Genomic DNA, 24344 nt, shown 5'->3' with positions numbered 1-24344 from the left:
GGAACACATAGGTTATGCACTGTGAAATTCTTGTTTTTATGCCTTATACACGTTTAGATGGAAACATACCTTCAGAAATCACTTTACAATTATTAATTATACTGTAAAAATGTGCAATGAAATGGAGGACAATAATATGGCTTCATGGTCTGACCTATGAACTCATTTCACTACACTAAAGATGTTAATATAATTATTTTTGGCAGTACTGCCAAAAATCATTTTCAGCTCTCTTTTGTACTTGTAAAATTAAAACCTATACATTAAAAGTATAGTAATTCTCAAAATGTTGGTAACTTTTGGAGTTGAATAACATATTAAAAGCTCTTCTTGATTCGTGACTATGAAAAATACGGCACATATAACTTTAACAAAGCATGACTCGTGCCCTGATCACTGTACAATGTAATGTAGCCTACCCTAGTCCGCTAAACTATTTAAATCTCTGATATAAGGCAACAAAAAAAGGGGGAAAGCCTATACCCATGCGCAGTCACCAGCTAAAATAGTGTTCCCCGCCCCCACCCCGCCGATCCCAGTTCATCGTTAATGTAGGGTAATTTTGCCAATTTTCAACCATTTTACAAATCATGGAGAAATTTGTGTTGATGAAATTGGTACATTTTATATCTTGCTGGTTTGTTGATATCCGAGAAGATTTGATTACCCTGTCCTTCAAGGGTACGTAAAGTGAAACTAAATAGTCCTAAATATAGCCTTTTTTCCCCAGAATGCATCATACACGAAGACGTATAACTTCAATCACGCATGCGTCGTTTAGAAAATGGCTACCAGAACAGATGTTTTTCTAGTTGCATTTTTGTTTATTTATTGTATTCGCAACTGCCATCCAGCTGACGGCTTTCTTGACATCGAGGAGCTCAAAAGTGTCAACTACGGGTTAGATATAATCAGCGAACCAGTGCTATGGACGCAAAAGGTAACATTTTCCCCAGGTGTTCGCAATGTATTAGCAATCGACCTGTCATCTAAAAATCTAATGGTTAAATTAAACGTATAACGTTAGACTCAACCTACCAATCATGCTCGGTCACCTAGCACGTATTTCCGCAATTTTTTTTTAATCATTATAACTTTTTACCACGATTATTTTGATTTCTTTGTCTACCTCATTTGTTTTCATCTTTCAAACGATCTACATGTAGAGTCTCCAAAACCCAAAAAGATTGTTTTTGTGACAGAGCATTGGTACACTAGCTATATATATATATATAGTTAGGTTACTAAGTCTACTGGGACACAACCAGTAGTCGTGGTTGTGTGCATATTCTACTGTGAATCCAGATTTCCGAATGTCTGGAGCTGCAGACGAATAATTCACTCTTCAGGATGATGTTGTTTTGTTTATGTGAAAACGATATAATGTGTTTCATGAGATGCAAAAAATAGACTTTGTCAAAATCACGACTACCGTTCCTTCACAACGACAGGTAGGGTCCCAGTACTGTAACTAATGTTGTAGGGGCCGTGATGGCCGAATGGTTAAGATATTCGGAATTTGCATATTACAGAGTTATCTGCACTTGCAGGTAGGTATTGAATGTGAGGTCATATGTTTGTGAGCATAACGTCATACGTTTCGGAGAAAACAGTGTGAATTTCACTAACAAAATAATGACGTAACAATCGATACCTATCCGAAAGGGAGCTAACTCTGTAATATGCAAAGACGGAATAGCCCAATCTGATACGCATTAACACTACTTGCGGAAGTCAGTGTTCTGGTGTATGTATTCTTGGGCGACAACCGACTGCGTTTACGCAAGTGTAAACGATTTTCCAGTTGGTAAGGTTATATAGCAAAGAACAAACAGAAATGTTAGTATTATGCACTATACAATCAGTCATTTAGATAGAAAAAAAAACCCATTAAAATACATTCATTATGCTTTTTCATTGGTATAGTTGTGGCAACCATGAAATTGCATGAGTAAAAGCTGTCAACTATATAAATACTTTCCTTTAATAAACATTAATGCCACATGGCTAAGTTTGAGGTAGTGGATAGCAACCTTTATTTTCATTTCACTGTAAGTGTTTGGGTTTTTTTTTCATACAGAACACTGCTATCACCAGTAACAGCATTCAGGTCACCTCTAAGTATGGACAACACTACAGATGTAGTTATCCTAATCGAATGGAAGCTGACAAGAAAAAAGAAGAGAAAGAGAAAGTCGCCATGGAGACAGGCATTCCAGAATTGTTAAAACCTTTAGAAGCTGGACCATGTTTATTTAAAGTTTGTAAACATGATTTTATAATAAATATTTTCTAAATGAAAAATACTGTTTATATCGATCAGGTAGATATAATAAAACAGATTCATACATGTATTTTTATCAAATGATTTATATACACATTTAAAAACATCAATGAAAAAACTGATAATGCATGTATTTTTTAAGCCAATACACAATATATTAGCTTGGCAAAGAAAAGCTGGAATAAAATTTGTCTTAACAGCTAATACAATGTATATTACATACTGTACATGTAGTAAGGTTCGAATGCATAAGGGGTGTGCCTTTTTGACAAAATGTGTACATGTGTTCATCATAATATCTATGTTAAAAGAACTTAAGACATTTCTTTATGCATACATTGCCAATATTAGTGTATTTGTCATAATTTTAGTCCAAATTGCATCCATTTGTACAATACAATTTAATGTTGTTTGTCTACTTTTGCAGAATAAAGACTGGTGGAGTTATGAATTTTGTTATGGAAAATATGTGAGGCAGTTTCATATTGAAGGTATAAAAAATACAAACTATATGTTTGTTAAAATATTTCACTAACTAACATGCTCTGTATCATCGATATGGTCCTATATAAACTTTTTAGTAAAATACATAATATATTACATGTAGTTGTTTTTATTAAACATATATTGTATTTATTACACTATGTAAGTAGGTTCATTGGTACATATTATGTGTGGATATAAATATATTTAATTCTTTTGAATATGGCAGTAACACATTGATCTATTATATATAAACTGTTGGATTTTGTAATCCTGTATCATATATTTAGATGACCAGTATTCATTGTAAGCTTACATTTACATTTACCACATAAACATAGAGGTGCATTTCAGATGGAAAGATTGTGGGAGAAGTGACATTCCTTGGATATTATGAATCAGAATATGATTGGAACAATACCACTGACCAGCAGGTAATAAAAAGGTGTCATATACAGTCGAAACTCGTTATCTCGAAATTCAACAGACCAACTAAAATAATTTGACTCATCCGGAATTCGACTCAAACGTAAATTACGACCAGGTACATGCCTATGACCTTGATCAGCATATTATCGTGATTTTCCAATTTATAAGGTTTGTATTAAATCATATTGATTATATGTTTTCAAATTTATTTTTTTTTTTTAAATAAAAAAATAAATTCGAGTTACGGTAACATGATCGTCACGATAATAGGCATGCACCCTGATTTCCCATAGGTGGTATACTAACTTCAGTGGAATATAGTAGCTGAAAAAATAAAAACAAGCATCTTTCTTATTTCAGAATAAATGGTACATTTTTTGTTTCAAAATAATAACATAGCAAAATAACAATATGTTTCACCTACCGTAGCCAGACTACACTCTCCGTTTCCAGCTCTCGCACCCATGTTCACACATACTGGTTAATATAATTTACAGTAAAAGAAACAAAAGTACAGTCAATACCAACGAAGAAATACATTGTATGACTGAGATACTAGTACATATACAATGTCTAGTTAAAAATCTAACGTTGTGGGGTTGTTAAATTATTTTGCACTATTAATATTCTATACAAGCCTTAGAAAACACTTTCGTTTCTAATGATTCTTAAACAAACATGCTTCCGGTCATGATCAACCACGCTGATCGAGCCATGCTTATGATCGTGTGAACACAAGTTGTGTCTAGATCTATGTAAGCCTGACTTGAGAGGATTATTAAACTATTAATAATTAGCAGTCATTTTTGTAGTATGTTTTCAAAGGCCTGCATATACCGATCATGAGTTACGACAAACCACAGGTGAATTTCAATTGTTTGTATGCATGGTATATCAATTTGAAATTTTGACTGAAATGAAATTCAAGATAGCAACTATTTTTTGAGCTGAATATCAGTTCTAGGGACCAGGAATTGACTTTGACTCAACGGGAGTTTTGAGTCATCAAAATTTGAGTCATCCGATCTTAAAATACATATACAAAGGAGGAAAAATAACGGGAATTCAAAATTAATTCGACTCAACCGGAATTTTGAGTCAAGCGTTTTTGAGATAACAAGTTTCGACTCTATTTAATAAGACATCAGGTAACACATGGTACTGCTGTAATATCCCCTAGTACAATTTTACCTGTTCTCCTAGTACAATTTACCTGTTCTCCTAGTACAATTTTACCTGTTCACCTAGTACAATTTTACCTGTTCTCCTAGTACAATTTTACCTGTTCTCCTAGTACAATTTTACCTGTTCTCCTAGTACAATTTTACCTGTTCTCCTAGTACAATTTTACCTGTTCTCCATTGAAATAACAGATGATAAGTCTAGTTTGATCTCTGTATATCAGACATATTTTGTTTTTGTGCCACAACACATCAGAACTTTTCTTCAGATTTGGTTAGTATATCAATCTTAAATTGCTGGAGGGGTAGTCTTTCACAGAGTTTTGCCCCTGTTATGAATTATTCTGTTATAGTATATTTCAAAATATGATATTCAGAATTTTATTTCATTATTTTCCTGGCAGATTACAATATATATGATTTGTCAGTTCAGTATCTATAGATAAATGTACATACCGGTAGTTACATGTATGTGAATAATTTTAATTTTGCAGGACAAGAAAGTAAAGAACTACAATAGATTGAATCGGTACCACAGTCAGCAATATATCAACGGTACACGATGTGATCTGACAGGCCGACCAAGAAAAACTGAAGTTAGGGTGAGTTTCAAGGGGCAGAAGACAGGATATTAAAAGTATCATAAAATGAGTTGACGTTTTACTTATACATTCATGCTCTAGGAAAATTATGATAGAAAGATATTATTCTGCTATAAAAATAAAAAGAAGAAAAACTATCAATAAAACGATATAATTTGATACTCAATCAAATTTGAGTCAATAGTTAATGACTCGAACCTTGGTATTTGTGACTTTGTGTATATGATTTCCTACGTGTTTTGATAAATTTAAATAGATTAATTTTAGACAAGTGATTCTGTGTTGTGATTTTAGACAATTGATCTTGTGTTTCAGTTTGTGTGTGAGGAGGGAGCTGGTGATTCCATTGCTCGGATAGATGAGCCAGAGACCTGTGGATACATAGTGACAGTTCATACCACCAAGATCTGCCATCATCCGTACCTTAAACCTCCCACCAAAAATACACCTGTACCCATCACCTGTCAGCCACTCCTCTCTGAAACACAATTCGTGGAGTACAAACAACACCAACTGGGTAATTTTATCTTTCTGAGGACATTTTCTCCTCCATTAGCTAGCATTAACTACATAATGACATATGGTTAAAGTACAGTATATTGTATGTTTTTAGTTGAATATTTTAGATTTATATAAAGTCATCATATTCTTTCTATATTGTGAAACATGAAGAAATATTCTTGTAATATTGCAAAACACGACAAATACCAAACTTTAATTGTACAGTGGATAGAGGAATTATGTACAGTATATTGTATGTTTTTAGTTGAATATTTTAGATTTATATAAAGTCATCATATTCTTTCTATATTGTGAAACATGAAGAAATATTCTTGTAATATTGCAAAACACGACAAATACCAAACTTTAATTGTACAGTGGATAGAGGAATTATGATATAAGGCATTGGGAAAACATGGTGGGAACATTGATTTGTAACTATAAGAAGAAAATGTACTAATATTTAAAATATCTCCATAGGTTAATTGCATTTGATGTCTGTAATTATGATTTTAGAATATGATATTCATAATTATGATTTATCAATATGATTTGTGATCTTCATTCTTTTAAAGAAAATCAAAAACTTCAAGAAGAACGAGAAAGAAAGCAAGAACAGGAAAAACAAGTAAAATTAAAAAAGCAGAAACTTCAGGAAGAACAACGTTCAAAATTAAAAGAACAATCAGGTAATTGACTTGAACTGGTGTTCCCCATATTCCATATACAATATTACAAAGTTATCTGCCCTTGCGGGTACAGTAGGTATTGATTATGACATCATGTGTTTGGGAGTGTAATGTCAAACTTTTCAGAGAAAAGGGTGTGAATTACGCTCACAAAATAATGACGTCACAATTGATACATAAACACAACGAAGCTAACTCTGTTATATGCAAAGACAGAATATTTCCTTACCAGACTGTTATACTTGTTTAGTTCAATAGATTTCATATTAGTCAGCACTTAGTTTGTTAAAGGGTTTTTTTCTCTCTTTTGAGCCAACACATACATGTACTCTTATATTACCACTTTTCCCTGTTGTGATCAGCCAACCATTTTAGAACTGATCGTTTCCTTTCTAATCTGTGTTGACACTTTTATATGTAACAGATGTGTGTGACATGCAATCAAGACTTTACTTTCTTTATACATCTGTAAATTATAATCCTCATAAATATATTTTTTAATACTTTATCAAATGAGTCAAGCTTATAAGATAATGATACACCATATATATACTGTCTGGAGTATGGTGACTAATTAAGTGAGATAAAATAAAGACATTTAAAGTTATTTTCTTGCAGATAAGTCATCTATACAAAAAATGTTGAAATCTGATATTGTTTGGAATGATAAAAACTCACAAAGACAAAGATCAGCAACATCAGCAGATAGCAATGTAGATGGACCAGCTGATACAGCATCTGGACCATCTGATCAGGATGGGGTCATGAGGTCAACTGATGCTGATGTGGCTGATCTCACTGATACAGAGCTCGAGACTTCAAGAGCAGCAGACATACACACCGAGATAGAAAATGAACTTGATGAGGATCTTGATGACTTGATAAAAGCATCCATTGGGGACAACAAACAGCTTGAAAAGCTTCTCAAAGCTTCATTAAATGAAGACATGAAGAAATACATGGAAGAAGGTATTAAATATTTCTAAATACAGGCATAATTTAACACTTTATATTGATATGCTATCTAATTTTAATGAAACTTGTGTATACAATTGTAATATTTAGTGCTAGAACGGTTAGTAAAAATGCCAACCGGTTAACCAGATCGGATTAACCGAACCATAACCGGATAACCGTACAAATTTTGTTGCTGTTTAACGTTACAGTTGTACATCAATGCCATGAATTTGTCATACTTCCTCTGGATTCCATAACAATTGTTCATAACTTTCAGGAAACACTCATTTAACACAAAGAATTATTATTTTGAATTAGAGGTATTTTGTTTGTTTTTAATAAGACCATGATGGTGAATGGAAATCGGTGTATTATCTGTAAACACTTACAATGTCAAAGTAGGCCTACTTCCTGCACATGGTTTCTTTTGCACACAGCACTTGCGCACATCATCCACACTAGAACGTTTGCATAGAAGCCAATAAATACTTTATACTATAGGTGAAGACGATCGTTAGTACAGGAATTTCATTAATTTAAGGAGTATTTTTGCCATACAAAATGTATATGGCGGTTATCGGATAGCTAATATGCTAACCGGATACAAGCTGAAAACGAACCGTGAACCGGTTATCCGGTTACCCTTTCTAGCAATAATACTATTTCAGACAGCCATATCCTAAAATAACAGGACATGTACAATCCCTTCTGTGACATCATAATCTTTTTTTTTTTATATCACCTGGTCCGAAGGACCAAGGTGAGCTTATGCCATACCGTGGCGTCCGTCGTCCGTCGTCCGTCGTCCGTCGTCCGTCGTCCGTCCGTCGTCCGTCCGTCAACAATCGACTTCTTCTCCATAACCGCTGGTCGGATTTCAACAAAATTTGACTGGTAGCATCCTTATGGGCTACTAACTGAAAATTGTACAAATGATGGGGCTGACCCCCCCAGGGGCCTGAGGGGCGGGGCCAAAAGGGGTCAATTTGGCTATTTCCATATAAACGACTTCTTCTCTGAAACCAAGCATGGGATAGCACCCATAATGCAATGGTAGCATCCTTATAGGGTGGGGATTCAAAATTGTACAAATGATGGGGCTGACCCCCCGAGGGCCTGAGGGGCGGGGTCAAATGGGGTCCATTTGGCTATTTCCATATAAACGACTTCTTCTCTGAAACCAAGCATGGGATAGCACCCATAATGCAATGGTAGCATCCTTATAGGGTGGGGATTCAAAATTGTACAAATGATGGGGCTGACCCCCCGGGGGCCTGAGGGGCGGGGCCAAAAGGGGTCAATTTGGCTATTTCCATATAAACGACTTCTTCTCTGAAACCAAGCATGGGATAGCACCCATAATGCAATAGTAGCATCCTTATAGGGTGGGGATTCAAAATTGTACAAATGATGGGGCTGACCCCCCGAGGGCCTGAGGGGCGGGGTCAAATGGGGTCCATTTGGCTATTTCCATATAAACGACTTCTTCTCTGAAACCAAGCATGGGATAGCACCCATAATGCAATGGTAGCATCCTTATAGGGTGGGGATTCAAAATTGTACAAATGATGGGGCTGACCCCCCGGGGGCCTGAGGGGCGGGGTCAAAAGGGGTCAATTTGGCCATTTCCATATAAACGACTTCTTCTCTGAAACCAAGCATGGGATAGCACCCATAATGCAATGGTAGCATCCTTATAGGGTGGGGATTCAAAATTGTACAAATGATGGGGCTGACCCCCGGGGGCCTGAGGGGCGGGGTCAAAAGGGGCCAATTTGGCTATTTCCATATAAACCACTTCTTCTCTGAAACTAAGCATGAGATAGCACTCATAATGCAATGGTAGTATCTTTATAGGTTGGGGATTCAAAATTGTACAAATGATGTGGCTGACCCCCGGGGGACCTGAGGGGTGGGGTCAAAATGGGCCAATTTGGCTATTTCCATATAAACGACTTCTTCTCTGAAACTAAGCATGGTATAGCACCCATAATGCAATGGTAGCATCTTTATAGGGTGGGGATTCAAAATTGTGCAAATGATGGGGCTGACCCCCAGGGGGCCTGAGGGGCGGGGTCGAAAGTGGCCAATTTGGCTATTTCCATATAAACGACTTCTTCTCTGAAACTAAGCACGGTATAGCACCCATAATACAATGGTAGTATCCTTATAGTGTGGGAATTCAAAATTGTGCAAATGATAGGGCTGACCCCCCGGGGGCCTGAGGGGCGGGGTCAAAAGTGGTCAATTTCCATATAAATGACTTTTTCTCTGCAACTTAACATGGGATTACGCTCATAATGCAATGGTTACATCCTTATAGGGTTTGGATTCAAAATTTTGCAAATGATGGGGCTGACCCCCCGGGGGTCTGAAGGGTGGGGTCAAAAGGGGTCAATTTAGCTATTTCCATATAAACGACTTCTTCTCTGCAACTAAGAATGGAAGAGCACTTATAATGCAATGGTAGCATCCTTATAGGGTTGGGATTTGAAATTGTACAAATGATAGGGCTGACCCCCTGGGCCTTAGACGGCAATAGATGCGAGGTCAAAAGGTCAATTAGGCTACTATTTTCATATAAATTACTTTGTCTCTGAACCTATGTATTGGATAGCATATTTGTATGGTATCAATAGCATCATTGTATGGTTGTGATTCAAAATTAAACTTTGGGAGTCAATTTTGCTTATTTTTCTAATTGTCTGAGTCTTGTGATAATTACTAACAAAAAACCAGGTGAGCGATACAGGCCCTCTGGGCTTTTTTTTTTTTATATGCTTTGTCATATCAATAAATATGTACAAGCATGTTTAAAGTATAAATTAAAATTATTTTCTTCTTTTTTTTCTACCATAGAAATGAATATGGAAGCTTTATATATTTTCAAAGATATAATTATGTAATTTATTAGATAACAATAATCTAGCACAGCTGTGGCTTTGTTGTAGGTGATTTGTAACACTTTTTAAACAATTCTATAGATTAGATTTCAAATTATGATATTTGATTATTCAAAATTCCACATGCAGTATTTTAAACATGTTCGTTGGATCCTCTGTATATTATTTTGACAGGAGGAGAGACCAGTCTGAAGACGAAGCCACAAGGTGTGAAGATAATTCGCAGCATGGAGGACCTTAAAGAGGCAGTGAAGAAGGCTCAGGAGGACACTGAGGCTTACCTTCAATCTCAGATGGTGGAGGAGGAGGAGACAGGTGATGAAGCCACAGATTCTGATGCTCTCATAAAAGACAAGTCTTCTGAAGACAAAAGGTAAGCCAGGGCTGATCCATAAGTGAATAATTCTTTTAATCCAATCAATAATCATATGAATATTCAAAATTAGCAATCTGATTCTGTGGATGTGTAGAATTGTCATTGAAAAGATATTAGGAAAAGAATAATCTTCTTTTTTTTCAGATTAAAGAAAATAGATAGCTTGACTCAAGCGCTTGATGAAGATTTAGATGAAACAGAATTTGATATGATAAAAGAATTTAACAAAGGTAATTATGTGCATTTATATCTGTCGTTGGCTGTTATTTATACCCCTAGAAATTGAGGGTAATCTATGTCTATATCCTACCCTGTTGTGTTATGTACCATTCCTTTAGATAATCTGTATTTTGCATATTACAGATTTATCTGCCTTTGCGGGTATGTATTTATTGATACATCATCTGTTTGTGAGTGTAACATCATACTTTTTACAGAAGATGACGTGAGTTTCGCTCACAAAATAATCATGTCACAATGGACACCTACCCGCAAGGGAGGTAACTCTATAAAATGCAAAGTTAGTGTAATAGCCATGGAAGCATTTAAAGATGCTCCACCACTCACAAATGATATTTATTCACTATCAAAAACAGCAGCAGACGATTTAGTCTTTTTCTTCAGTTACAAAAGTTACTTACTTTACACCATTACCATCATTGAAAAGTTTGAGCTTCTAATTTTATTTCAAGTTTAAAATATCAAAAATAATTAATTGCATCCCGAAAAAATTCCCTGGCACTAAATCCTATATGGAATGATGTACTGATTGGGCATGCACCAAAGGTAAAAGAAATTATTTTATATTATTTTTTGCATTTATTAGACATATATCAACATGATTAAACATCAATTATTGTTCAAATAATGAATATCATTTAAGCTCTGTCGGCGGTGAAGCATCTTTGAAATTAAGTCTTTTAAATTTTTCGTTTATTATATTGTATTTAAAATATCCAATCTAATAATAACACAAAATCATTTTTATCTTACTTAAAAAATGTAGTAATGGTTTGGATATCCACATTACAGATTTAGAAGAAATGGATGCATTAAAGATATCACAGTACAAAGATATTTTCAAAAAAAATAAAAACAGATTTCTTTCCATGAAGAAAAGAATTCAAGAAAGCATGATGCGAGAATTTGACAATATTATAAATGAGGTAAGATCACTATAACAATAACTATATAAACAACATTGATAGTAGTAGAAAAATGGTATTAATTTTACTTTCTTTGTCTTAAAGTATGAAAGGAACAATTTGGTCAAAGAATGCACTGTGATTCTGATTTACATCAGAATAAACCTGTTCTAATGAAAATTGGGGTATCACTGTGATCTGCTGTAAATCTCTGCAACCTGGTCAGTGTGAGGGATGGGAAAATTAGCTCGCTCTCTGCTGTTACACATTGATGGCTATGTTGTAGACTAAACAAACTTGTGAAAATTATTTGATCATTTACATAAGAAGCAATTAGCAATTCACAGGTAAAAATGTAACTATTTGTTGCATATACAAACCTAAGAGGAGTCCGACTCATATATGGGTATAGCAAGCACATCAGACTCCTATTGGTATATCTATACAATTGTATAAATGTTAGCAGTATGAATTAAGATTCTTAACAATAACATGATATTGCTTAGTATTTTTTTGTTTTATTTTTAGCTCACCTGGCCCAAAGGGCCGGTGAGCTTATGTCATGGTGCGGCGTCCGTCATCAGTCCGTCCATCCGTCCGTCTGTCCGTAAACATTTCCTTTAAATCGCTACTAGTCATAGAGTTCTGCATGGAATGTAACCAAATTTGACCAGAAACATCCTTGTGGTAAAGGGAACAGAGTTTGTATAAATTTTGGCTCTGACCCTCCGGGGGGCAGGAGGGGCGGGGCCCAATAGGGGAAATAGAGGTAAATCCTTTAAAGTGCTACTAGTCATAGAGTTCTGCATTGAATGTAACCAAATTTGGCCAGAAACATCCTTGGGGAAAGGGGAACAGAGTTTGTATTTTTGGCTCTGACCCCTTGGGAGCAGGAGGGGCGATGTCCAACAGGGAATTTAGAGGTTAATCTTTAAATTCCTTCAGAAAAGAAACAATGATCCTGAATTCAGATCATTACTTGTCATTACAAACCAGGTGAGCGATACAGGCCGTCTGGGCCTCTTGTTTTATAAGGAATATAGAACAATAGTTTTGTGTAATAATTTACTTTATGGTTATGTGTGAAAATTTGCTTCAATGAATTATCCCTTTAAGATACATTTGAATTAAAACTTTTGACATGAAAAAGGGTGACAAATGAGTAGAAATTACACTTGGTAGCAATTTTACATGAGATTTCTGTAACTGATAACACGTAAGTTTTAAAAAGCTACCACAGCAGAAGAATGGTTATTATTTTTTTATTTTGTATACAGACTGATGTTTACTGAACTCTATATTGTAGGCAGGCGAGGAGTTAGGGATGACAGAAGAGGAACTAGATACAGAAATAGACAGATCAGAAACATTTCAACACATGTCAAAAGTTCTCAATAAATTACTTGACAAGTTGGATAAAACAGAAAAAGGTGAGTGACGCACAGACAAAATAATGATTTGAGGCACTTTAAATTATATTTGTTATTTATGTTTCTATATTCAGAAATGACTTGCCTTTTGACATTTAAAATCCATTCCCTTTTCAGACATAAAGAAAGTTGATAAGGAAATAAGTATGTTGAAAGAAAAATCCCATCATTCTGAAGAAGACATTGAAGAAACAAATAGCATTTTTGATGAAGAAGAAAATTCATTATCAGACGAATTAAAAGATGAAGCAAAAGGTATGACTTTTTAATACAACACGCATGTAGCTTTGTTTTGTCCTTGTATAGTGCTAAGGATTATATCAGATCTACTCTAAACCAAGTTTCTTTCGTGGCGATCCAATATCGTGTCGTGGCGATCCAATATCGTGTCGTGGCGATCCAATATCGTGATTTTCATTTCAAAAAGATTTTGGAAAGGTTAAATTTTGCAGATTGAAAAGATGAATGGAAATTCCTATCAATATATATAAGTTTGATGGTATTGTAAAGCAACTTTTATTGACATGGGATTTACTTTCGCAAATGTTTTGATCCAAGTAAATTCGCAAAAGGTTATCTTTATGAATTAATATCTACATCATCTATATTGAAAGGAATTATCATTTAATTGTTAAATCTGTTAATATTAATCTTTGCGAGCTTGCTTTGAAATGGAAATCGCGAAATTTAGTAAAACGAAAGATGATTTGGTTTACAGTAATTCACAGATAAACTTTGGTGAATTTACTTGGATTGCTAAATTCACGAATTCAAAGTAAATTGCATACGAAAGAAAGTTGGTTCACATTACATTTGTGTGTACAGTGATTGATTTATCAGAGGTCCTGATATGTAGCATATTGTATAGCTACTGCATACTTCTTTATCTGGTTTCTTTATTACTATACATGTATATACAATATTATTTTAGAATGTAAACCTTTACTCTGTTTGTAGGACCATTAAAATCCAACAATGACAGGGTGAAAATAAGAGTTACAAAAGTGACGAAGTTAAATCATGGATCACTGCAGGCCAAACAGACGGCTGAGACTGATAAACTAGAACAGGAGGTGAAGGAGGGCCTTGAGGAAGCTGGTCTGGATCTGGGAGGTAAAGTACAAAGTACCTGGAATTTTAAAATATTCTGACGAGGATAATATACATACAAAATACATTGGTGTAACTTACCACATCCTGGTTCATATCTACATGTATATAATTCTTAATGGAAGTCAGAAATATTTTGCAATACAATACAGCAAAGGTTGGATACCTTTTGAAAGGTATATATAATAAATATAAATTATCATGCAACTCTATCACCTGTATGTAAACTATAATCATAACAAAATATTTTGAGTATATATGTAACAGTAAGGTCTTTAATCTGCTGTCAGGATAAACATTTCAGGTTGCTGGTGTTTTGATGGAATTCTTACACTGACTCCTTCAGCTTTGGTAGTATATGACAAATACTACTACATTATTTTGTACTTTGAACAGGTGGGAAGATCCAAGTGAAAATTATAACAGCTGGTTACCAAGGAGACGACGATAGTGTACATGTTCTCTCTGATGAAGAGTCCAAAAGTTTCAAAAATATGATAGTCTCAATACTGGTATGTTTTCATCTGAACGTTTCATTATTATAACACTAAATATATTTAAGTAATATTTCGAATTTGTTAAATGGGTTTATAATTATGAAGTCAGACAAGAAACGGAAGACCATAAAGAATGTGCTGTTTTTGTATATTACATCGTAAACTGGAAAAATATTTAGAATAATGCTTATATTTAATAAAGAAACTCAGTGAGGTAATAATTAGGCATACACTATTAAGCTGTGTATATTGATATCTAAGCCATTTGTTAAGTTTGGCCTATGACTGTGCCACTTTAAAAAAATATTGTAAAAATGTTCCTTGTTATTGACATCATAAACAATTGACATACAGTTATTTCAGGCTATGAAAACATAAGGGCAAACCTTTAACTAATAGAAGAGAGTATAACAAATCAGCTTAAATTATTCATGCAATATATAAACATATAAATGAAGATGTTGACATTGTGATATTTGTTGTAAAAATTTTATTTTACTTTTCACCCATAAAATGTAGAATATAATCCAAATATTACATTCTGTATACAAATAGTAAAACATTAATCATAACTTAGCATAACATCTTGGGAAATAGACAGATGAAACTCAAAATCAAAAGCGATATTCTGATTAAGAAATAAAAACAATATGTAGATTTTGTCGGATAGAATTAATTAAAACTACTGAAATGCATTATGAATGGATTTATGAGATTCAAACAATTCAAAAAAAAAACATTTATTCAAAAATGAATATCAACCAGATGAATTAAAAGTAAAATGTAGCCAAATTGATTAAAGATGAAAGTAAAAGTTGAATCAATTCAATGTTAGCCAAATTAAGCTGAAAAAAATAAATGTCATACCAACTAGACAAAATAACATTTGACCTTCAGTATTTCTGATGATAAACGATTTGAAGTCCAACCATTAAACGATAAATTGTTGGCAAATTAGTGAAAGACTTATGAAAATTAGACTTCTGAAAAAATGAAAATTAGACTTCTGAAAAAGCAAAAGGTTGAGGCAAGAAATCTTAGCTAAACCAGTGAGATTGCATGATCAAAGAAAAAAAATAAACCAAATATATTATAAATTAGTTTAAGGCAAACAAAATAAAATGACAGACATGATAAAAAAATGTTATCTTTATTGATGTGAGATGAATATGATCCGAACTGTTGAAATGTAGCATAGACTATTGAGTGATAGCCACACTGTTTCATGGAAGTAAAACTTCTGTATAACAAAATGTTTAACCATTTAAAGATATTTTTAACCAGAAAGATAAATATAATGTCCAACGTTAAAAGATTAATATCCAAATGAAACAAAAGTCGAACTATTGAAAGAATAATATTTTGTAAAACTAATGATTGATAGAAATTACAAAACACATTTAATTGATCAATTATCAAACAATAACCTTAATCTTACCCTAAATTTCAACTAACCTGATGAAAGTAAACGAGTTTATCTGATGAATTAACTGCTGTGTTTCGTTCCTTTATAGGAAGGAGACAGTGAAGCGGCCCGTGAGGAGCAGCATCATCAGTCATTAGAGGAAAATTATAATTTTATTTGGGGGAAGGACAAGAAAAAGGATACCAAGCCTTAATAACAGTTTGCTGATCTAATACATTTTCTAGTCAATCAAAAAAAAATCATTAGCCTTTCATAAGAAATAATATAATCATATTTTTGTTTACGTTTTTTGAAGACTTGAGTTGTTATCTTAAATTCAAACTGGCAGTACAGACTTAGAAGGTAATTATTAAGATAACTATTCCTTTATAGACATTGTTTCACCAAAGTAGTCTGACCTTACTGAAGTCTGAAATCTCAACATTAATTATCATTTGTACATTTGATAAAAGAGATACTTAAAGGTAGGTTTACCAAATTTGTAGTTTTCTTTCAGTTGTATAAATTAGGAGTCGGTGTACAGAACTGTGCATAAGTAGTTGATTACTTCTGCCTGCAAGTTACATTACAAATTATTTGATATCAACACAAACCCCATAATCCATAGAATCCAGGGGAAAAAAGACAAAAAATACCTCGAAATATGTTGATGGAGATCGCAAATATCCAGGAATTCATTATTAAGAATATTATAGTTATAAAACTCATAGTACAATGTTCATGACGCTGAGCAGCCACTACAGTACTGTGTGAGATAGATTATGGATTCAATGAACTATGACCACCGTCAATGGGAACACCCATGTTAGCTTGACACCTGTCTACCAAAGATTGATGAAAGATACCACTGTCTACCATTAAACTTGTCTGTAAAAATCATGATGAACACTTTTTATACAGAATTTTAGTAAATCACATTGGAAATCTCTATCGTGGGAACTAGACCCTGATTTCATTTTCTATATTGCCATGTCATATAGCGATAATAACAACTTTGATGGGTTTGATACTCGTCATATTATCACTGATTGAAGGGTTGGTTAATTACTGGCTATGATAGTACATATATATATATCGTTTTTACGATATTTTGTAAATTAGTTTGAATTAGGTGTTGAGCTTGTTGATTTTGTAATTAGAAATTTAATAACTGATTTATTTTCGTTTTTGTTTTGTTTTATGTCTGTTTTAATTTCTTAAACGTACTACAATGTATTTTCAACTAGCCGAAAAACGTAATGAAGAAAACAAGCATTCTTCTCCAGTGTAGAGTTGACGATTTTGAGAAGTTTATATTGGCACTGGTTATATATGTAAATTTTACCTCTTTGAAGGTGTGAAGGAGCAGTATTTCTTTGTTGCTCCCTGTCTAAAAATATGGATATGCTTGTTTCTCATTCTTAGAACTACCAACACTGTAACAAAACAAAAACACAGAGGGCTGTATTCAATGTAAAAAAGAACATGTCTCATCAGGTAACTTGATTGTGTTTGGTGTAATGCGGTTTTACCTGATGTACTGGTCAAGTGGGATAAAATTTCAATAAGGTTTTAGGGTCACGCCATTGTCTTTGCTGGTGTAGATATGTTAACAGCGGTATTATTCTGACTAGACACAAGTTGTAATGATAATAAAAAGCTAAAAAAATATGTAACAAGCTAAGGTTCATAAATATATTGTGTATATGTGAGAAACTGAAATAAATAGGTAAGTAAATCTAGTCATTATTTTTATTGTAAAGTTAAAAATTGTTTTTTTTCCTTTGAGGACATGTTACATATACTGTAGGTAAATCTGAATTTTCTTATGCATTTGCCATCTTATTTTGTGGTATAAATAATACATGTAATGATTCATAGAAGATGTCAAGTTTATGTATATTTTTAAATCTTTTATTTTACTTTATTCCATTTTATATGAAAAAGGCGACACAAGATTTAAAAGAAATGTTTTACACATATTTTATGGCTTATAACTTCCAGATATATTATACGCACTCCCCTGTTAGATTTTAATCTTTAATTTCATATCACACTACATAGAAAATGAGTGTACAATATTAACGATTGTCCATTAAAAACAACCAGAACACAATTCAAAAGATATTATATGTTATGTTTATTATAGATGAGAGGTGAAAGTTTACACCCTATATTATATATCAAAGAAACACAATTTAACAAAGCATGACAATTTATTGCCTCGTGCCCTACCCGGGCCTCGAACTCACGATCTACGGCACCCAATCGCCTAGCCAAACATACCTGCGCCTTCTACCACTATGCCACTTCCACGTCCGCAAAGAAGGACGTCTCTATGACGAAGTGATAATCGGTTCGATATGCTGACATGGTCACTGTTGAAATTGTCAAATTAAATCTTTAGATCAACAACACATAGTGTATATGATACATTGTGTTTAGTGAATATTAAATATCAAAGAAACACAATTTAACAAAGCGTGACAATTAATGGACTCGTGCCCTATCCGGGCCTCAAACTCACGAACTATTTTATTAAACATTCCTTTATGTACACTAGTGATTTAGCCTAAAAGTAAATGTGGTATTCGTTATCGAAGTATCAAAACTCTGATCTAATGTTTAAAACATTGTGAATTTAAGGTTTGTGTACTATTTTGAATCTTATACCACCACATATTTTGATATAAATATATGGGTTTTTATATGATTTTATCTAGCGTGCGGAGAGGAAGTCACTCCGATGTGGAGGGACGAAGTGGTGTCTTTTAAGGCTGTACTCTGAATAGCCTATTATAACTATTGTTACAAGTAGTAGTTACATTGTGATGATGGTCGTTATTATTGTGTATGATTTTGATAAAATGTGGTTTGTTGTTATGTATCATGTATGTATTTATTTTGTTTTAAAGTATAGATAGAATCAGACACGACGAACTATGGACTCTTTTTTTAAATGACTTTGTTTTCATATCTCTGGGTTTACTTTGAAAAAAATGATTTTACTAATTAATACTACGTAAATGGTGATATACACACTGGTACCTACGGAAATAAGGAATAGGGATGACGTGTTTTTACTCCAGTCATTTCGCATGTGTTTTTGCAAAACTTGGTAATACATCCAATATTAACTAAATGGTTCTCAGATCAATGATAGAATGACATCCAATGTTAAGTAGTTCTCTGATAAAAAAAATCTTCATTTAATATTAAATGTAAAAAATACATGGTATGATTTGTTCAGAGAAATTCTCAAGATTGAACTTAAAGCCACAATAACACAATTAACGAAATCTATCTTTTTCCATATCTGAATTCAAGCATGTTTGCGTTATTGGCTGATAGCATATTCTTATATAATAAACAAATAGATTTTCGTGATACAAATGAGGGTAAACCATAGTGGGACACATACTCAATCATTGTCTGGCTTAATATTTATAAATACCAGTCAAGCAAGTAAAATTGTTACATGCTTCGTAATTACATATCAATTGAGATTAATGGAAACGGATGGCGAAAGTATCCAAATTTAAGTAAACTGGTTCCATGACTTGTTTCATGGTAAGAGCGTCAGAAGCATGACTAGTTTAGAAAACCGCCATATGAGACCTATTTATTAATTACAAACGTGTGTTGAATTCATCCTTAAAGCAGGTACATAATTGTTTTAAGTCTCGATGACAGGTTTACAATAAAATATTATCTAAAACAATATCGCTTTTTGGTTATTTCTCAGAAATGTATATACCGGTAATTGACTGCAGCGAACAGAAATTCATTCTGATAGTTTACAACTCAACTAAATACACTCGTATATATTTGAGTATGTCATATATATACATGAAATTGAAACTATTATCACACGGTAAAACGGAAAAATCATCAATCGTCCAACTTACAAAGAGAATTTTTTGAACCGCCATTTAACTATAAATAGGTGTATGACGCTATGATATGAGCAATATCCTCATCTTATTACGTCCCTTGCTATATTATCTCCCCCTTACTATCATGACGTCATGATAGCTAGGTCGCCTTGAAGATGCCCAGGAGGGATGAACACTTTAGCGGCGAAATACTTATGTCATCAAGGATTTTTTTCATGATAAAATATATAAAAGATGTACAAAGAACATTTTGATGAACTTTCTGTTTGTATATTAACTTTGTGCAACGTGGTAATTGGTACTGGGTTTTATTATTGTGGTAAAATCCTTCGAAATAAGCTACACTTTGCAACAATAACTGATTGGAAGTGTCGTAACAAAGACAAATACGATTTAATATCCAAGTTCATCCGTTTCGTTAAATCCATTATTATCACTACGTACTGGGTAATCACATACTTTTAAACGAGTGGAATTTGTTGATACAAATAAGTGTATATTGTGAGATACATGCAAAATCATTCCTTAATTGATAATTTATTACCCGTCAGAATATTACCGGACGAACATATATACTTTTAACTCCTAAAAATGTCAATGAGGTGAGCAATACAGGCCCTCTGAGCCTCTTGTTATTAAAGATAAAACATCGAGACGAGTTTCATACAGTCTCACATATAATGAACAATAAAATTACACAATATTACACAACTACAACAACCTACATTTCGAAGAATCTCGCGTCAAATGTATTTGAAAGACAGCACTATTTTTGTCCCGCTGCCCTAGAGTAAAATACGTATGCATGTATAAGTTTTTGTGGTGAAAATACATGTATTTTTCACCCGAGTGAAAATATCACTTTTGATATTTTCTCTTCATAGAACACGGCATTTACAGTGAGACTATCGTTTTGTCGGAAATATTAAACCAAAAATATGATATTACGTGCATCATTCCTATAAATTTTTCATTTTAGCCCACCTGGACCGAAGGGTGCGGCGTCCGTCCTTCCTTCGTTCATTAAAATTTCCTTTAAATCGCTACTAGTCATATAGTTCAACATGTATTGTAACCAAATTTAGGCAGAAACCACCTTGAGGGATGGGGAACAGAGTTTGTGTACATTTTGGTTGTGACCCCTCCCCCTCTATCTATGTATATTAGGGAAAAGAAAGCCTAATAATATTGGAAGATTTAGCGGACTATAATTGGCCTACTTTAGACCTCGTAAAGATACGTAAATAAATAGAAAATTCCATGTTTCGTGATGAATAACAGTTAGTTTAAAACAGTATTTTATTCATATAATGATACATATAATACAGTACATAAACACATTTCGGAATCGGAAAACAAGCTTAAAGATTATATAAATTCCTTTCTCTGAAATATCAGGCCAGAGGAAAGTTCGGCACTGGAATCACTTGTTACAAGATATGTATAAAGAAAGTTTAACGTAGAAAAATATTAGATTTAGAAAAATACGTGTACATAGTAACAGGTGGTGAATACAAGATAAATACATACAATGAACATACATGTGGTGATTACAATATAAGAAAATTGATTCATAGAATTTAGTATGAAGTGTTATTAATAAACAGCCAGTTTAACATCACTGATGAAATTACACTTCAACAAAATCTTTTACTTAATATATAATTTGATATAGGTATTACTAGAAACTTTCTTCGTTTTTTTTGTATTGAATAGCTACATGTATTATCTCCCCAAAGTTTTTTTCGGTAGGAATTATACATGTATCTATTTTGATGTAGTGTATTTTGTCTAAATGTAGTATAGTTAGAACATGATAAAGAAATGATGATTAGTTTCGACTAAACCACAGATACAAAAAATAACAGTTCTATCTCATCTCGTCAAATATATCAAAGTTTCCATCCCATTCGATGAAATATAACTGTTATTCATCAAAAAACAAGGAAAACTCTCTATACGGACATATTCCAAAATATTACATGTGCGAAATCACTTGATATCAGGCGTATTATTTAATAACATATATATCTTGCGCATATTGAGGTGATTTAGTCCTGTTTATTAACTCTTACTGGACATATTCGTATTCCGGAAACATTTCCTTGTGAACATGATAATAATTTCGAAAATCAGCGTAATTCGACTGTAACTTACGGAGTTGTTGTCCTGGTTTTTATGGGTTTTATTAGTTTTAACGCCATGTTAACAGCCATGGTCATGTAAGAAGCCGGAGTACCCGGAGAAAACCACCGACCATCATCAGTACCTGGCAACTGCCCCACATGGGATACGAACTCGCGACCCAGAAGTGGAGGGCTCATGGTAATATGTCGAGACATCTTAACCACTCGGCCACCGCGGCCCCTTATAGTCCTTTGAAATAATAAATCATTTTGAATACGATAACTTCAGTAAATATGCATCGATATTAATGAAGCTTTGTGTATATACTAACAGTGGAAAGTTCTCGGACGACTTTAAAATTCAACTTAATTTGACTGCATTTTACGGAGTTATTGCCCTTTGCAATAATAATCATTGTTGGAACTAGGTGAATTAGGTGATATTAAACGATATCGAGGAACATCAGTGGAAGTGACTAATTCAAGATATACTGGATTGGGCTTGTTGTGTACATGTTTCAGCGATTCATTTCCTTAAGACAATTTTTCATGTCTGTGCATTTTGTAAGATAATTATCAATTTACATTATTTTGTCTTCAAATTCATGAAGCTTATTCTGCCGTTTCTGGCCGATTGTTAAAGAAAGATAATAGATTAAAAAATAATTAACTTATCTAAATTAAATTGAGAATGCAAATTTTCACTCAAATACATTGTATATTTATCATTGAAATCACTATTTCATACTCCGACCATTCCCATTTCTGCCCGATTTACGTCACGACAGTTCAACAATTTATCAGCTAATTTTTTGAAGGGTAAATTTAGCGTTTTCATAGGAATTTATTAAATATGACTTGAGACAGGAGCCTTAAATTCATAAAAAGAAAACCTGCAGATAATTCATCGTCATTTAAAAGCTTAGTAATGCTACATCTGAAAGGCATTCAAAAGACTAATATTTTAGGAAGTTGGCGCTGAACATGTTGTATCCAAGTTTCTATCATAAATCATTTTCTTTCATAATCCAAAGTCATTTAGTCGCTGCGGTTATTGATAAAACTATGATGAATATATAAACAGTATATCAGGGGTCCAACGTGTCATGGTATGTGAAGGTGTAATTTGTGTAAGCCCTGTAATATAAATCATGTCCAAGTGTTGTTTTTGCGTGAAAATGGCATGGTTTTTCTGACAGTAATCATCTCTTATACATATTTGTATTTATAGAAACTACATTCCGTTTGTCACCGAAACGCAATATCTATAAGAGTGTTGCATGAAACATAAAAGAGACATGAATGATTTCTCAATCACGGGTGATACCCGAAGCGGAGCTTTCGACGCCCTATACCCTTCGCATACACAGTGAAACTTATTTACACCTTCGCATATCAAGACACGTTCGTCCCCCTATATATTTTAATTATTTTAACACTGTTTTTTTCTTCAAACATTAGTGTTACAATCACAGATCTTGATGTATATCGAATATTTGATTCCTATTTGTATAGTCTTATAACTTGTTCAATACGCCCATTACAAATTGGACATGTCTTCGTACATCTCTCAGCGCAAACTGTGCACAAACCGCTGTGCCCACATGGCACAATAGCTGTGTTCACCTCTCTATCAAAACACACTACACATTCTTGCAGGAGCGGCGACGGTGCATTAGGTACGGCTTGGTTTGCCCCAATCGGAGTTTGAATCTCCCATGGATTAAGTACAACATCTGACTGCCTTCCGTTCGTCTGCCAATCAACACAGAAAAAAAATAATGTAATACAGACTCAATAACATGGTGGTTTCAGACACACATTTCAAAAGCTAATTAAAAAGGATGCGTTGAGCAATAACATAACACTATGTACTGTTGACGTCGATATTTTCGCGGGTGGTTAATTTCACGATTTCTTGTGGTAAACTATAAGCAAGGGGGTTATTTTCCCTATAAAGTTTTAACGTAACTTTTTTATTTGTTTTATCCTTAAAATACGACACGTCACAAAGTATTACGCACGGGTGAAAGATTCGCGATCCAGCGACCTCAGCGTACATTGTACGTTCACAGTATTTAGATTTGACTTCATGTAGCTTAACAAAATGTCCTTAAACTACAGCAAAAACAGTTTCATTTGCTTTATGTTTCCCCATTCTGCCTGACCCTCGATCCCTTGTCGACTAAAGGCTGCATCCCTCTTCGCCTTCTGTTTCTTATTATTTAAACATTAGTATTTCAATCACAGATCGTGATCGAATATTTTTTTCCTATTTGTATACTGTGATAACGTGTTTATTACGACCACTATAATTCTCTGACATTTCT

General features: G+C 33.7%; 2 protein-coding genes across 3 annotated transcripts in view; one reads left to right on the top strand and one right to left on the bottom strand.

Annotated features, from left to right (window-relative positions):
* The first annotated feature begins 755 nt into the window (after positions 1 to 755).
* On the top strand, positions 756 to 19713 carry LOC138320746 (protein OS-9-like). Its single transcript, XM_069263923.1, has 16 exons — positions 756 to 940; positions 2081 to 2260; positions 2712 to 2775; positions 3122 to 3201; positions 4872 to 4979; positions 5295 to 5496; positions 6056 to 6169; positions 6788 to 7138; positions 10204 to 10402; positions 10550 to 10635; positions 11438 to 11571; positions 12857 to 12980; positions 13098 to 13235; positions 13938 to 14093; positions 14487 to 14602; positions 16102 to 19713. Exons 1-16 carry the CDS (start codon positions 785 to 787, stop codon positions 16204 to 16206), a joined length of 2313 nt encoding a protein of 770 aa, XP_069120024.1. The 5' UTR covers positions 756 to 784; the 3' UTR covers positions 16207 to 19713.
* LOC138320747 (uncharacterized) overlaps positions 19707 to 24344 on the bottom strand; it is a 29977-nt gene continuing 25339 nt past the window's right edge. For both annotated transcript variants that reach the window (XM_069263925.1, XM_069263924.1), the window contains exon 5: positions 19707 to 23769. In XM_069263925.1, coding sequence (XP_069120026.1) covers positions 23518 to 23769 — 252 coding nt within the window. In that variant the 3' untranslated portion in view covers positions 19707 to 23517. The remainder of the gene's footprint in view (positions 23770 to 24344) is intronic.

The sequence above is a fragment of the Argopecten irradians genome, chromosome 4 (assembly GCF_041381155.1).
Source record: "Argopecten irradians isolate NY chromosome 4, Ai_NY, whole genome shotgun sequence".
In the NCBI taxonomy this organism is placed as follows: domain Eukaryota; kingdom Metazoa; phylum Mollusca; class Bivalvia; order Pectinida; family Pectinidae; genus Argopecten; species Argopecten irradians.
The sequence above is the reverse complement of the archived record's forward strand: the minus strand, read 5'-3'. Positions and strand labels throughout refer to the sequence as shown.